This window comes from Vulpes vulpes, chromosome 6 (genome assembly GCF_048418805.1).
Source record: "Vulpes vulpes isolate BD-2025 chromosome 6, VulVul3, whole genome shotgun sequence".
Lineage (NCBI taxonomy): Eukaryota > Metazoa > Chordata > Mammalia > Carnivora > Canidae > Vulpes > Vulpes vulpes.
Window position 1 is genome coordinate 60,800,256 of NC_132785.1, and position 14,253 is coordinate 60,814,508.

General features: G+C 57.6%; 1 protein-coding gene across 1 annotated transcript in view; it reads left to right on the top strand.

The window, feature by feature from the left end:
- TMEM255B (transmembrane protein 255B) overlaps positions 1-11,230 on the top strand; it is a 35,438-nt gene extending 24,208 nt beyond the window's left edge. Inside the window, exons 5-9 of the mRNA XM_026008899.1 lie at positions 1,657-1,737; positions 3,996-4,081; positions 5,245-5,404; positions 7,206-7,349; positions 11,096-11,230. Of these exons, the coding sequence (XP_025864684.1) occupies positions 1,657-1,737; positions 3,996-4,081; positions 5,245-5,404; positions 7,206-7,349; positions 11,096-11,230 (606 nt within the window). The remainder of the gene's footprint in view (positions 1-1,656; positions 1,738-3,995; positions 4,082-5,244; positions 5,405-7,205; positions 7,350-11,095) is intronic.
- Positions 11,231-14,253: the final 3,023 nt, after the last annotated feature.

Sequence of the window (14,253 nt, forward strand, 5' to 3'; positions counted from 1 at the left end):
GGGGGCTGGCCATTGGGAGGTGATCAGGGTCAGATGGGGTCATGGGGATGGGGGGCCCTGTGGTGGGATTAGCATCTGGACAGAGACCAGAGCCCGCTGTCTGCCATGTGAAGACGAGGCAGGAAGAGGCTGCTCCCTGGTCTGCGGCTGCCACCAGGGCTGTGGGAGCAAGCGTCTATTCATCAGGCCGCCCATCTGTGGCATGAGTCACAGTGGCCCAGCTGACCAAAGTGGAAACGGTGCTGAGGCTGGGCGTGGCTGGTGCTCGAGTGGGGCTGGACTCGGATGGGGACGGGTGACCTGTGCATCTGGACGCCTCTAGCAAGACTGCGATGTACAGTCAGAAAGGGTGTTTCCATATGGATATTGGTGTGAGGAGGGGCGCTGATGCAGCAGGATGGGACCCAAGTCACCGGATGCTGTTATCACAGGTGCCCCTGGCGCCTGCCATCCACTGGGACACTGAGAGGAGCTTTTGGAACAAGCCTGGGTGGGGATGACAGCCCAGGGGGAGGGGCAGGGCAGAATCAGTGGGCATCCTGTGAGGGCTCAGTGGTGGTCACCACGGGGCCTTGGCCACACCAGCCTGCCAGCCCCCATCCTGGCACAGCCCTGTGGTCCGTCCTGCACCCCACACCCCTTTCCTGGCTCTGCTGTCTGTCTCCTGCAGGAAGGTGGACCCACGGGGCTGCCCAGCTCTGTGTCCCGGGCTGCATCCCAAAGGGGCTGTTGCTGGTGGTAACCTATGTTATTTTTGGGTCAGAGGTGGGGGTGTTCTGAGAAATAGGACTAACGGAGAAATAAATACAGTTATGGGACCCTATACCCTTGTGTACCTTATAGATAATACAGGTTCGCAGCATGTTACAGCTCCTGGGTGTCAGTTATTGTGTGTCCCCTCGGGGCAGGGACTATGTCTAACCTGGGCACCTTCTTCGTCTGGCATGGTATCTTCTCCATGAATACCGGGGACAGATTTGTGGATGGAAAATTGGATAGGGCCATAGATGGATGTATGTTGAGTGGTTGGTGGGTGCATGGCTGGAGGGAGGTAGGGAAGGATGGATGGAGGGAGGAAAGGATGGAGGGAGGGATGGAAGGAGGGGTGGATAGATGGATGGAGGGATGGAGGATGAATGGATGGATGGAAAGAGGGAGGAATGGATGGAGGGATGGATAGATGGATAGAGGGAGGGAGGGAGGGATGGAGGGAGGGATGGATGGATAGAGGGATGGATGGAAGGATATAGAGATGGTGAATGACTGGATGATCAGGTGGAGGGGTGGCTGGGTAAATGAATTAATGACGGGTCTTTTTTTTCTCCCTTCCTGGTACAAAACTTGTTTTGTTTTAGGGATAGAGGCAGGAGCTGACAGGTCTCCTAGGTCACAGCAGTAGGTCAGGCAACGGCCTTTCTGCTGCTTCTGTAGGTAGAGGGAGGAGGGATGTGTCAGCCCAGCCTGCAGGGTAGGTGCCACTTGGGGTGGGCCTCCTGCCCTCAGTGGCCCAGCCACCCACGAGGAGTGGCGGGGTCTCTTGCTCTGCGTCCCGCACCCAGTGGATGCCCACAGGCTTTTAGCCTGCAGGTGGGTCTGGAATCGCTCCTGACTTGGGGTCAAAGCCACTCCATCCCACTTGTGTGTCCTTGTGCCTAGGAGCCCAGGCCCCTCACTGCGGGAAGATGCCAGTTTTTCGCCAGCGAGGTGGGCTATGTGCACGACACCTACCAGACGGAGGTACACAGGGCCTGGGGTGCATGGGCTTCCTTCTGTTGATCCGGCCCAGGGCACCCAGGGCAGCCTGCAAGGCTTTGCTTCTAGTGGAGCTTCCCGACTCCCTGCTGTGCGGGGCATGGACAGCTCCCTGTCTCTTCCAGCCAGTGCTGACTAGCCCACCATGTGGCAGCTGGAGTGGCTTCTGGGGACACACAGCAGTCTTGCGGGTCGCCTGTCGGGTTGTAGGTGGCCACTTGCAGCGGGTGGCGCACAGGCATGGGGCCCCTCTGGCAGGCTGTCTGGCCCCAGTTCTGCACAAACGTGTCAGTTTGACTAAACTCGTCCTCCCAACTGTGCACATGTGCAGGAGGAGCTAGGTGCCTGGAGCAGACACTGCGGATCACCCCCACATGTCTTTGGGTGCTTCTGAAGCCTCAGGGGTGGAGGTTCCCTGCTGCCCTTCCAAGGGGGAGGCAGCTTTCTCCAAAGGCTGCCCCCAGCCCTCCTGGCCTTTTACCTGGGATGAGGGGCTGGAGAGCTCTCCGGCCAGAGGCTGTCACAGGTCCTCCCTGTACACCCCCACCCATCCACAGACACTTCTCCCGTCTGCCCTCCTTCCGACTCCCCCCGATGGATCGTTTGCTGGTGGCCACCTGTCCACTTCTGCTCCTGGGGTCACAGAGGAGCACAGATAACTTCCTGAACCCCATCTGTCAGGCCTTCTGAGGATAGGGCCACATGACCCTGGGGTTGCCCTGGCTCACTCCTCATTCCCAACCCTCTTTCTCTTGGAACGAGCCCAGGAGCTTGAGCAAATCTTGATGCTGCCCTCCCTTGCCCCCCAGCTTGTGGCTTCACTGGACTCAGGATCTGAAATGCTCCCTGGAGGTTCTGGGCCTGCGCTGCCTGCACAGCTCTAGACCAGGCCCAGCGGCTTTCCCTTATAAAGAGTCAGTGATTTTTCAGGGTCTACAGACCAGAGGGTCTCTGTTCCCATACTCGTCCCCGGCTCCCTGGTGCAAGAACGGCCACAGGAACAGAGGAGCATGGCCACACAGAGCTTTGCCTGCATGACAGGCAGGGGGGCCAGGCTGGGCTCCAGGCCTCTTACTGGCCAACCAGCTCTAAGCCGCCATCCCCTGGGCTTGCACACTCCCCCGGGGCCAGGGAGCCATGGGTGGCCCCCGTTCCCTTGCCCCTCTGCCCCCTGAGCTTGCAGCCCTGCCCTTCCCAGGACCCCAGGCATGGCCCTGCTGATCTGGACATTGTCCTTATGTGCTCCAGGTGCTTGCCCATACCAGAACACCCCACAGCCTGCAACCACAGGACCCTGAGGGGAGGCCACGAGTCCAGTGGTTTTGGAAGTGTGGCCAAGAGGGCCGGGGCCCCAGGGACACTCTGAGTACCCTGTGGCCTGGCTGTTCCTTCACCTGTCCCTGGACCAGCAGAGCTTGCCCCCTGCCCTTCACTTGGCATGTCGTCCTATCTCAGGAGTCTCTTGCCCTCCCCAGAGGTTGCCCCTCAGAAGTTGGAGCGGTCCTGCGCCACTAACTCCCAAACACTGGCAGCATTGCTCATGTCACACTGGGGGAAGGAAGAAGGTCATGTTTCTTCTCCAATCTTGCTTTTTTAACATCATAAGTCTCCCAGCCATTTATAGGGTGATTCTGGCAGGTGCCTGAGGGCAGGATACATGTTCTTATGCCAGGCGGTCTCCAGTCTCGGCCACACCGGGCTGCCGGGTGCGGCCTATGTGTAAGCAGGAGGAGTTCTCGCTGATGGAGTACCCCCCTCTCCTGGAGCCATCCCCCGTCCCCTCCTGGAGCTGCCCCCTGTCCCCTCCTGGAGCTGTCCCCCTGTCCCCTCCTGGAGCTGCCCCCCATCCCTTCCTGGAGCTGTCCCCCCCTCCCCTCCTGGAGCTGTACCAACCCCCTGTCCCCTCCTGGAGCTGCCCCCTGTCCTCTCCTGGAGCTGTCCCCCCCACCGCCCCGCCTCCTGGAGCTGTCCCCTCCTGGTGCATCCCTGCCTACATGCTCAGTGCCTGGGACCCTCACTCTCTCCTTGTCCACCAAATGATGGCTGTCTTGGCCAAGCCTCATCCTCTGAGTGTCCAGCAAGGGGACCCTACCAGCCTGCAGCCCACTGCCCCTGGGGTGGGTGGATGGAGGAAGGTGAGGAGACAGGGCCCAGGAGGAGGGGCTGCCTGGCTCCCAGGAAGGCAGCCATGTCCCCTCTGGGGTGAGGAATGGCCGGCACCTGATAAGGTCTCTCTGCTCAAGGTCACCTGTCACTCCTTGAATGGCCAGTGCCAGCTGAAGGTGAGGAGCAGCACGTGCTACTGCTGTGACCTCTACAACTGCCAGAGGTGAGTGGTAGGGAGGGGCCTGACCACATGGCCGCCATCCATGCTCCTGACCCTCTGGGCCCTGGCTCTGCACCCACACAGTCCCCTTCAGTCCTCAGATGTCCATGGGAGGAAGGGGTGTTGAGTCCATTTCATGGATGAGAAACCGAGGCACAGCAAGGTGCTGAGGTATGGGGAGGGCCACAGCCTCCCGCCCCTTGGTTGTGGCTCTGTCAGAACCTGGGCCTCGGGATGGTATGTGCCCCAGGTCTCTCCCTGTTCCTTCCTGGTCAGCTGGGGCTGGGCTGGGTGGTTGCAGCCAGGGCTCCCTTCCCCGGGCCTGCGGGGCTCTGAGTTCAGGTCCTGGCGAGAACGCAGTGCTTGGCCAGCCCTGGAGTGCCTCCCCTAACCTGCGCTGTGAACAGCGGAGGGCACTCTTCTCTGCGTGGGCTGGGAGAGCCTGCCCAGGCTGCCGGAAAGCTCACGGCGTGTGGGGGCCTCCCCAGGACGGGCCCTGGGGTTCTTGGTGCTCAGACTCACCTGCACAGAGCCTCAGGCATCCATCCTTAATGCGGCAGGGCTTCTACAATAGCCCTGGGCCCCCGTGTCATGTTACTAACTGGATCACCTACGTTAGAACTAGCAGGGACGTCCAAGTTTGCTTCTTGGGGACCCCTCCCCAGAATTGTTGGAAACACCAGGGCTTTAAGCAGAAACCCCATTATCCCCAAAGAGGGTTCTGTCCCATTTCCAAGCCAAAATGGGAGAAACAGCAGATGTGTGGACCCCTGCAGGCCCGTGGGGGGGCAGGACAGACCCTCGCAGGGGCTCACCCTCCTATATTCCCTGCACGGCAGCAGGTAGAGAGAGCCCAGCCACGAGTCCTGCTGGCTCTGAGGGTGACCCAGTCAGGGCTCCATCATCCTTCTGCCAGGACCTGGGTTTGGGGAGTGGGCTCGGGTGGTCCTGCCCATTCACAGGCCTGGGTTTGTTCCCTGGAAGGATTTCCAGAAGCCCTGGGAGACAGCCTTGCCACTGTGACCTCAGGGTGCATCTGGGCTGGTTCACGAAGGGGATCCCCCTGACCTTCCCTTGTCCGGATTCAGACCACTGGGCTCTGTGCCCTGCCCTGCTTGTGGGCTACCTCCTCGCCAGTATGGGTGACACTTGCTACCCTTGGGCAGCACTGAACACCCTCCTGCCTATTATGAGTTCGTGGGTGTGCATCGCTGCCAGGACGTGCTGCACCTGTACCGGCTGCTCTGGGCCTCGGCACTGCTGAATGTCCTGGGTGTGCTCCTAGGCATCGTCACAGCAGCAGTTCTGGGTGCCTTCAAGGACATGGTGAGTAGGACCCACTGGAGACGGGTCGGGGCTTGAGGTCCACAGTCACTGAGGTGGACAGGGTGGGCCTCCTTATCCGCACTTGCAAGTGGGGAAACAGAGGCTCACATGAGCTGCCAGCCACATTAGGGTCACAGCAAGCCTTTACCACCTGGTCCCGGGAGCCAGTCCTCAGTAGCATGTGGTACACGAAGCCACTCGAGGAGTGGGACATGTGATGGGACCCAAGCCCAGTCTGTTCACCCCACCCTGTCACGCCCTGCTGCACACGGAAGCCCAGAGCCCCGTGTTACGGATCCAGGGCTTGGGTCTGTGTGTGCCCGAACTAGGGGTGATCTAGAGATGCCTCCGACCATGGACGAGAGCTTTGGGGCCGGTGCTTTGGCCGAGGCGGCTCCAGCTGACACCCCCCCTCCTCCCCCTCCTGCCCCGGGGGCACCCTCAGCCCGGTTCTCTGTTCCGAAGCAGCTTGTCCTCGGGACAGGGCTGCACAGGACCTCTTGTCCCCTCTTTTCCCTGAGACAGGCTTGTACCCAGCTGGACCTCTTGTGCACAGCCCCTCCTGACACTGGCTGTCCTTGGCTGGCGAGGCCCCACCTCAGGCATGGACTCCAGAGAGCACAAGCTGGGACCGGCTAGTGTGAACACATGGATCCCATGCCCCACAGGCCACACGCGGCCTGAGTGCGCTGCAGACTGGTCACAGCTCATGTTTAGTAGCTGAGCCTGCAGCCCTCCTGAGATATAACTCATCTCACACTGTCTGGACCGAGTCATGGAGGGAGATTCCCCCCCCCACCCACAGCCCCCCTCCCCCACTGGTTGGTGCACAGCCTTTCCAAGCTCTGGGGCACAAGGGGTCTCTAAGCTCATATGAGACAAGCCTCCTCCTCCTGTACTAATGTCACTGTGGCAGGACTGGGATCAGGATGCTGATGGGCACAGGCCGCGGGGAGCTCCTGTGGAAGCCTGAGGCAAGGCTTTGCCAAAGCAGCTAGTTCAAAGCTTCCACTCTTGGCACATCTTCTGAGACAGGAGGAGCGTAGATTTTAGGTGTATGGGCTTAGACCTCCGCCGCTCTATGAGCCTGGGTGAAGGCATGGCCAGTGGCCACCCAGGTGCTCTGGAACAGGTTCTGGCGTTCATCAGAGTCCACAATAGAATTGTTAGAAGGTTCTTTAAATTTTACACCTACTGAGTAGATAGTCTTGTAACTTTGATGGATTTTATAATTTAAAATTTATCTTAAGGAATGAAGGCATTTCATTAGTCATCAGAAGAGGCTTGCTCCAAGGCAGGCACCTGCCAGGTAGAGATGCCCTGTAACATGGCTCCCCTGGAGAGGAACGAGGGCTGTGGTTTTTTTTTTTTTTTTTTTAATCATTTTAGGGTTTATTTATTTATTTTAGAAAGAGAGTGAGCATGTGCATGTGGGGAGGGGCGGAGGGAGAGAGGGAAGCAGGGAGTCCGATGCAGGACTCGATCCCAGGACCCTGAAATCTAGAGTTGGCCTCTTCACCGACTGAGCCCCCCAGGTGCCCTGGAGCTAGTGGTTGTCTTGTTTTTTCAAATAAAACACCAAAGAAATCCTGGCCTAGCCTGGCACGTTGGTGTGTCCCTGAGACAAATAGAAAAATGCAAAAGTAAGCCCTGCTTTTAGGTGTTCTGATCCAGGAGTGTTGTCTCCCTTGCAGGTGTCACAGGAGGGTAGCAGGAGGATTGGGCTCCGCGGCTGGTGGCCTGATGTCCAGGGTGGGTGGCCTTGGGAGGGCCGGTTGACACACATCTGTTCTGCTGGCAGGTCCCTCTGTCCCAGCTGGCCTACGGCCCGTCTGCTCTGCCTCAGATCCTCTACAACCCCGCCCAGCATATCCTGGCCTACACGGGCTTCTGCCCATCGCCTGCGACCCTCCCCACCTGCTCGTCCTACCCTCTGCCTCTCCAGGTAGGCCTTGTGTTGCCTGGGAGAAGCCAGTGGGCCCACATCACAGGCTGCAGTCGCCCAGGACAGCCCTGGTCAGACGGGACCCAGATGGAGGTCCATGGCCTCCCTTCCCCCAGTTTGTTAAGGGCAGCAGAGCCAGCATGCACTGGCCAGGGATGGGGGCCCTGTGAGGGAGGCATGGCAGACAGCCCGGCCCCTCCAGTGTTTCAGGCCTCCTTTGCTGGCCTGGCCCTTGGTATCGTCCAGGCCTTGAGCCTTTTCTGACCCAGGCCCGGACCCTGTGGCAGTTCACCGCAGAGTCCCGGCCAGCCACCTGTGGCCTGTGCACAGTTATCTGGAGACCATGGGAGCTCACCCTCCAGCCATGCACACCCACAGAAGTGGCCACCTCACAGCCAGTAGGACACATGGGCCTGGGGCAGCTGTGGTCGTTCCCAGAGTGGCACCTGCCTTGTCTTCCAGTCCTGTCTCCACACAGCTCCCTTTGTGGCTCTGGGGACCCCACTGGCCAGGCCGGCTGGCTGCCTGGGGTGTCAGTGAGGTGGCTGGGAGCAGGTATAGGGGGTTCTGGAGCCCGGGACATGGGGCATGGTGTGCTGAGGGGGCTGTTACCTGCAGCCTGCCAACGGAGGGCCCACTGGGTGCGACCTGAGTGGTGTGCCGGCCTCCTGCTGGTGCTGTCTCTACTCACCTGGAAAATGAGGCTAGTGGCTGAGCTGCCTGAGCGTGGGTGATGTCTTTGAATTCCCAGAGGGCACCCGACACAGCCGTCCACCCAGAGTCAAGCCCCACTCTGGTCTCCACAGGGCTGTGCCAAGGGACGCTTCCTCCTTCCCAAGAAGCGTCTGCCAGGCAGTACCCAGCAGGTGCTGAGGTCCCCATGGGGACCGCAGGGTGCTCGGTCCTGATTCCATGGGCATGAGGCCCCTTCAAGCACCGTGTCCCCAAGAGGGTGAGGCCTCGCTTGAGGGTATCTTACCCTCCTCTGTGATGTGGGAGAACAATGGTCCCAAGGCTGAAGAAAGGAGAGGTTTGTCTACCACCCCTGTAGTGCTCACCCGAGGGCAGGTTCATCCCCATGCCACTGGGCACAGCTGTCCCCGCCATCCTGGGGGCCACACTTGACAGCCTCAACTTCCCTGGAGTGCTGCCTATGTCTGGGCATGCCCCTCAGTCCCCACCGCCGTGAGGACCACATTGCCTTTTCCGTGTGCCCGGAAGGCTCCACTCTGCTTCTCATTCCTTCAATTTGCCAAGCCCAGAGTGTGAGATCCACAGCCGTGGGGAGGCTGGATCACTGGCTGGTGGGCTACCTTCGGGAACAAACCCCAGTGCAGAAAAGTGGACCTGAGTGCAGGCTGGATTGGCTCACTTGTCACCCATCCATGCCAGGCAGCAGGGGGAGTTGTGCCCTCCAAGCTCTGGTGTGTGCTGTAGGGGCTCCTACTCCTTTTGGACGCCTCCCATGAACTTGCCTGTGATGGTGGACCCGCATGAGTCCAAGTGCAGCCCTGACTCGTCCTGGGCACCCGCTGGTCTTTGGAGGCAGGCAGCTGCTGGGGGCTCTTCTGGGTCTGGGTCCTGACCTCAGAGCCCTGGGTGGGTGTCACGATGTGTCTCCTCATAGGACATGGGGCGAGGGGGTGGCCTTCCATGTGCTGGCCATGGTGCTGGCTAGTGAATGTGGCATATCCCATCCTCAGCCACTGTCCGGGCTTGTCCTGACAAGATCTCCCTTTGTCCTCCGGGGGATGCCTGGGCTCTCCCTGTGCCTCGTGAGCTTTATCACCAGCATGTGCAGGAGCATCAGTACATTCACACCAATGACCAGGTCTCAAGGAGATGACTGACTGGGGTGCTCCATGTGTGTCCTGGCGATGGAAGGGGAACCGATGCTTTGTTTCCATGACCACAGAGAGGGAATAGGAGTGTTTGAGGTCATTAGAAGCAACGGATCCCCCCCACATAATAGCAGGGGCCAGACAGCAGGTGCAGCTGTTTGGAGCCATTCATTGAAAGAAAGACCTTCAAGGGAACTACCCTTCCTGCTTCTAGTGGTCACCTGGCCAGGACACACAGGAGGGCTTGGCATCATGACATGTGTGAACAAAAATGGAAGAGGGTTAGCTGCATCCTACACCAAATTGTGTCTTGTCTGCTTTCCTAACAGGGCTGCCAGGGTGTGCAAAGCTGTCCTGCCAGAGATTGTCCTCATGATTCACAGCAGTTTTTTAATGGTCTGTGGTGGTTCAGTCCAGGGTTCATGGTGGTTTAGTGTGTGGTCTTGCAGCTGCTCATTTCCAGTGGAGAGCTAGTGGACACATGCACAGTAAAGGCTGGGAGCTCCTAGCAGACCAGAGAGAATGTTCTCTAGAAGTTTGATTTGTCTCCTGTGGTCAGAGAGGAGAGAGAGAGAGGTGGGCAGAGGCCTGGCCATTGGATTCTGAAGCCCATGCTGTTGACTTTGAGGGGACAGTATTCTTGGGTTCAGCTACAGCTTGTGAGGACATTATTCTTTCAGAATGCTAAATCCCTGGGGGCCCCTGGGTCATTGGTGGGGAAGGGTCCAGAAGGAGCCGCAGAGGTCAGATGGGCTGGCCTCTTGGGGGCCCTGGACACCTGACAGGTGGAGGTAAGAGGGACCAGAACACCATCAGGAGATCAGAGCTCTTAAACACCCTGTGTATTTCATAGAGGGGACTGTTTGCTTTATTTATTTAAATACTGGTTTGAAGTAGGCATTTCTAACTATTAGAAGTTAAGGGAAAAAACTTAAAAGTTTTGTTGGCAGGTCGAGAAAAACTGGAAATTTTATTGATTTAAACTATGTGCCATACTCAACATTTTTCTTCTCAGACTCACTTTTACTTGAGTCTGTGTGTGTTAGCCAGGGTTCCCCAGGGAAAATAGGACCTGCAGGATGTGTCCGCATATATAGATGATACAGATACTGCTACAGAGAGACAGAGGCAGAGAGACAGAGATAGAGACAGAGACAGAGAAACAGAGGCAGAGAGATAGAGAAAGAGACAGAGACAGAGATAGAGACAGAGATAGATGGAGACAGAGGCAGAGAGACAGAGAAGGACAGGAGGACAGACTGAGCCCAGAGCCTGCAGGATGGGGTAGACATAGGCTACAGAGCAGGGAAGAACGGGTCTTGCAGGCATGGGCAGGCAGTCCAGAGGCAGAGTCCCTCTTCCCTGGGAACTCAGTCTTATCCTCTCAAGGCCTTGAACTGATGGCCTGATTAAATGTCAATCACATCTAGAAAATACCTCCATAGGAACATCTGGGCCAGTGTTTGAGCATCTGGGCCAAGGCCTGGCCAAGTAGACACATAAAATTAACCATCGAACTATACTGAAAATGTTGGTGTCTTAGTTTTTTCTTAAAATATGAAGTGCTGGGGAACCCAGATGCTTGGGGTAGCCTCTTCCTTGGACATGTTTGCACTTTGGTGGGAGATGCCTGCACTGCAGCTGTGTGGGCCGGGAGGATGGGCATCTCTGCGGGTGGCTGCGGGTGCCGAGTGTGTGCAGAGGAGGGCCCCGCGGACTGAATGGGGCCCCCCCAGCCTCACTGGCGGTGCAGCCTGATCAGGAGGCCTGGGTCAGGCGGGTGACCCTGGGTGTGGGGAAGCCTGGCCCCCAGGGGGGCTTTTTCTGGGGTGCTGTGGTGCTCCATGTGCATGTGTGTGGGGCTGGCCCTTCTGCTGACCAGCCCCACCCTTCTGTTCCTTTCAGCGCTGTGGCGGCTTCCCAGCCTCGACTCCCAGGGACCCCCCTATGTCTGAGGATGTGCAGCCTCCCAACACACCATCTCTCTGTGCTCCAGCCCACTTCCTCCCAGGGGAGAAGCCCCCCCCCTACACTCCATGACACATGGGCATAGATTGAAAAATAATTTATTTTTGGTTTGTTAAAAAACAAAGCAGCCTCTACAAACCTTGCTTCTGTGGCCAACCTCCTGGGAACATTGGGGGAATGTTTCTGAGTCTGTGCCCTCTTTCTCCTCCTGGGCACATCTGTGGGCAGAGAGGCCAGGATCAGTGGTGGGGGGACAGAGCCCAAGGCTGCACTTCTGTTCAGCCACCCAGAGTGTACGCTGGACACCAAAGAGATCCCAAATCCCCCGGAGCCTCCTTGCCCTGGCATGGTGTCATCACTCACTAAACAAAGCTCACTTTCTTACCAGCCCCCCAGTGAGCTTGTTATTATTATTTTGCAAAGGGAATATGGCCCTGTGTGCCCCATGTGAACATCCTGTATCAAGGAGGTGGGTAGTATGTTTACATACTTATCTGTGTGTCCCCACAAAGTGCAGGGCTCTGTGCTCAGAGCTGTGTTCAAATGAACCAAATGGTACTTGCTGGGGATTGAAAGGTGCTTTGGCTTAAATATCAAATGCTGCCTGTAAGGTATGTGTGTTCACTGAGGTCTGTGTGCACTTCTTTTCCCAACCTGTTGTCACACCTGCAGAAAGACTTGCTACCTAAGGCTACATGTTTCCTATTCAAGGCATCTTTGCTTCCAGCTGCCATCTTTCATGGATTATTCTAGAGGCTGTCCAATCTGTTGTGTGGGGTGGCCCATAGGGGGCCTCCCTTGCCTGCAGAATAGATCCCTCTATGACCCAATGTCTCTGCTCCAAGTGACCACGGGGTGGGCGGCTTCTGAGGCCCTTCAGCCAGAGCCTGGGCCACAACTCTGCCTCTTGCAGACCAACAGCCATTGACCAAGACACACCTGGCACAGCAGGTGGGCACCCACCTGGGCAATGATCAAATCCTGGCTGAGTGACAGGCCTGGGAACATTACAATCCTGGAGCACTGGAGAAAGAGAGGTGGAGACGGGAGGGGGTGGGGGAGGGAGAGAAAACCCCGGAACAGGAGCCTTGGTCAGCAGCCGTGGTCTCTTGCCCCCTCAGCTGGTGCGAAGGCACATCTACCAGGCAACATTCCGGGCCTGGAACGGAAACCCTCCCACGGCTTCCTTTTTTTTTTTTTTTTTAATATTTAAAAAAATTGTTTTATTTCTTTATGATAGAGAGAGAGAGAGAGAGAGAGAGAGGGAGGCAGAGACACAGGCTCCATGCACCAGGAGCCCGATGTGGGATTTGATTCCGGGTCTCCAGGATCGCGCCCTGGGCCAAAGGCAGGCGCCAAAACGCTGCACCACCCAGGGATCCCCCCTCCCCCTGCTTCCTGAGCCCAAGGAGTGCTTTCTCTAAAGGTGAACGTGCAGGTTCCTACGGGGAAGTAGCGCACATGGGATGTGGGTCGTGTGGTGGGCCAGGTGAGGAGCCCGGCACGCTGGCCCTAGAGGAGTTGCTTGTTACAGGCAGAGGCGGGAGGCCTGGCCTCTGGTCCTGTGAGCCGCTTTCGGGTTCTAGGAGTGGGATGGAGTCTGGGGTGGCTCCCGAGCCCCAACTGGTCACGGCCCAGCCCTGACCTTTGCAGAGGAAATCCCCCTTCAGCGCAGGGCTGGCAAAGGGGAGTGTGGAGGCAGCCAGCCCTGTGCTTGGGTGGGTCTGAGAGGGGATGCCAGAGCAGGGGCCCCTGGGGCCAGGGCCCCCCAGCAAGCACCTCATCTGCCTGGAGTTTAGGAACCAGCTCCGTGTGGCCAATCAGGAAGCTGTGGCAATCTGAGGTGTTGTCTCCATCCCTGAGTTCCCTGTCATGGGAGCCTGGACTCCACCCACTGGAGTGTGTCCCACGCTCTCAGGCGATCTGGGGGAGTAAAGTGGTGCCTCCTGGGCCAGGACGCCCGCCTCCTCAGGACCCGTCCTGCTTAGAAGCACCCCTGAGCTGCAGCCTGGCAGCCTGTGCTGACCGGACCCAGGCCGCCAACCCCAGCAGATGGCCATGCACGTACCAGGAGACACAAGGATACTTTCTGACCTCCACACTCATCCTGGGCCCAGAGCCACACAGTAGTGTCCCGGTTCACACCCATGTCACCCAAACCCACTTCTATCTGGCTGGTGAACCCAAGAGCTGATAAAAATATTAAACTCCCAGACCAACAATTTTGCTCTTGCCCACAAGAATGTCTTTATCCCTTGTACCAGCCACAAAGAATGTGAATAATTCGACTCCCAGCCTGGTGGTGGCTCCAGGCACCCCCCCTTCATCCCCAGGACAGCTCCCATGCCCTGCACCTGACCCCCCGCCCCAGTCCCCGGGATAGGTCTCCATGCCCTGCACCCCACACATGCCCACACCTGACCCCCCAGTCCCAAGATAGTGCCCCACAGTCTGCACCCTGCACAACCAGATGGTGGTGATGGTTGCACAGATTTGTTAATGTATAAAACCCACTGAATTGTACCTTGTTAAAGGGTGAATATTATGGTGACTTGTATCTCAATGAAACAGGGCGGAATACCCTGATGTCAATGCATGTGAAGCAGAACCGGGAGTACAGCGTGTGTCCAGTTAACAAGAACGAAACCCTCATCATCACTGTGAAGAGTGGCCCCTAGCTGAGCAGAGATACCCTATGAACTCAGGGGAAATGTTGTCTGGCCTACAGGAAGAGGGAAAAAGTCCAGGAGGCAAGGCCCTCATTCCATTAGTGGCTCCCCAGACAGCAACAGTTACATATGTATGTATTTCCTTTTCTCGTGTTCTAAAGTGATTTAATTATGAAATTTCATATACGGGCAGAACGAATGCTTAAAGCTAAGGTATAAGGGCTTGAGGCACTTGAGAGCCCAGCCCCTCCCACCTCTGCCCCAGTGCAGGATTTTGTGTGGACACGTTTCAGCTCCTTTGGATCAATACCAAGGAGCGTGATTGCTGGATCAGATGCTGAGAGTGTGTTTGGCCCTGTGAGAAGCCACCAGACGGTCTTCCAGGGTGGCTGCACCGTTCTGCACTCCCTCTGCAGAGTGGGTGAG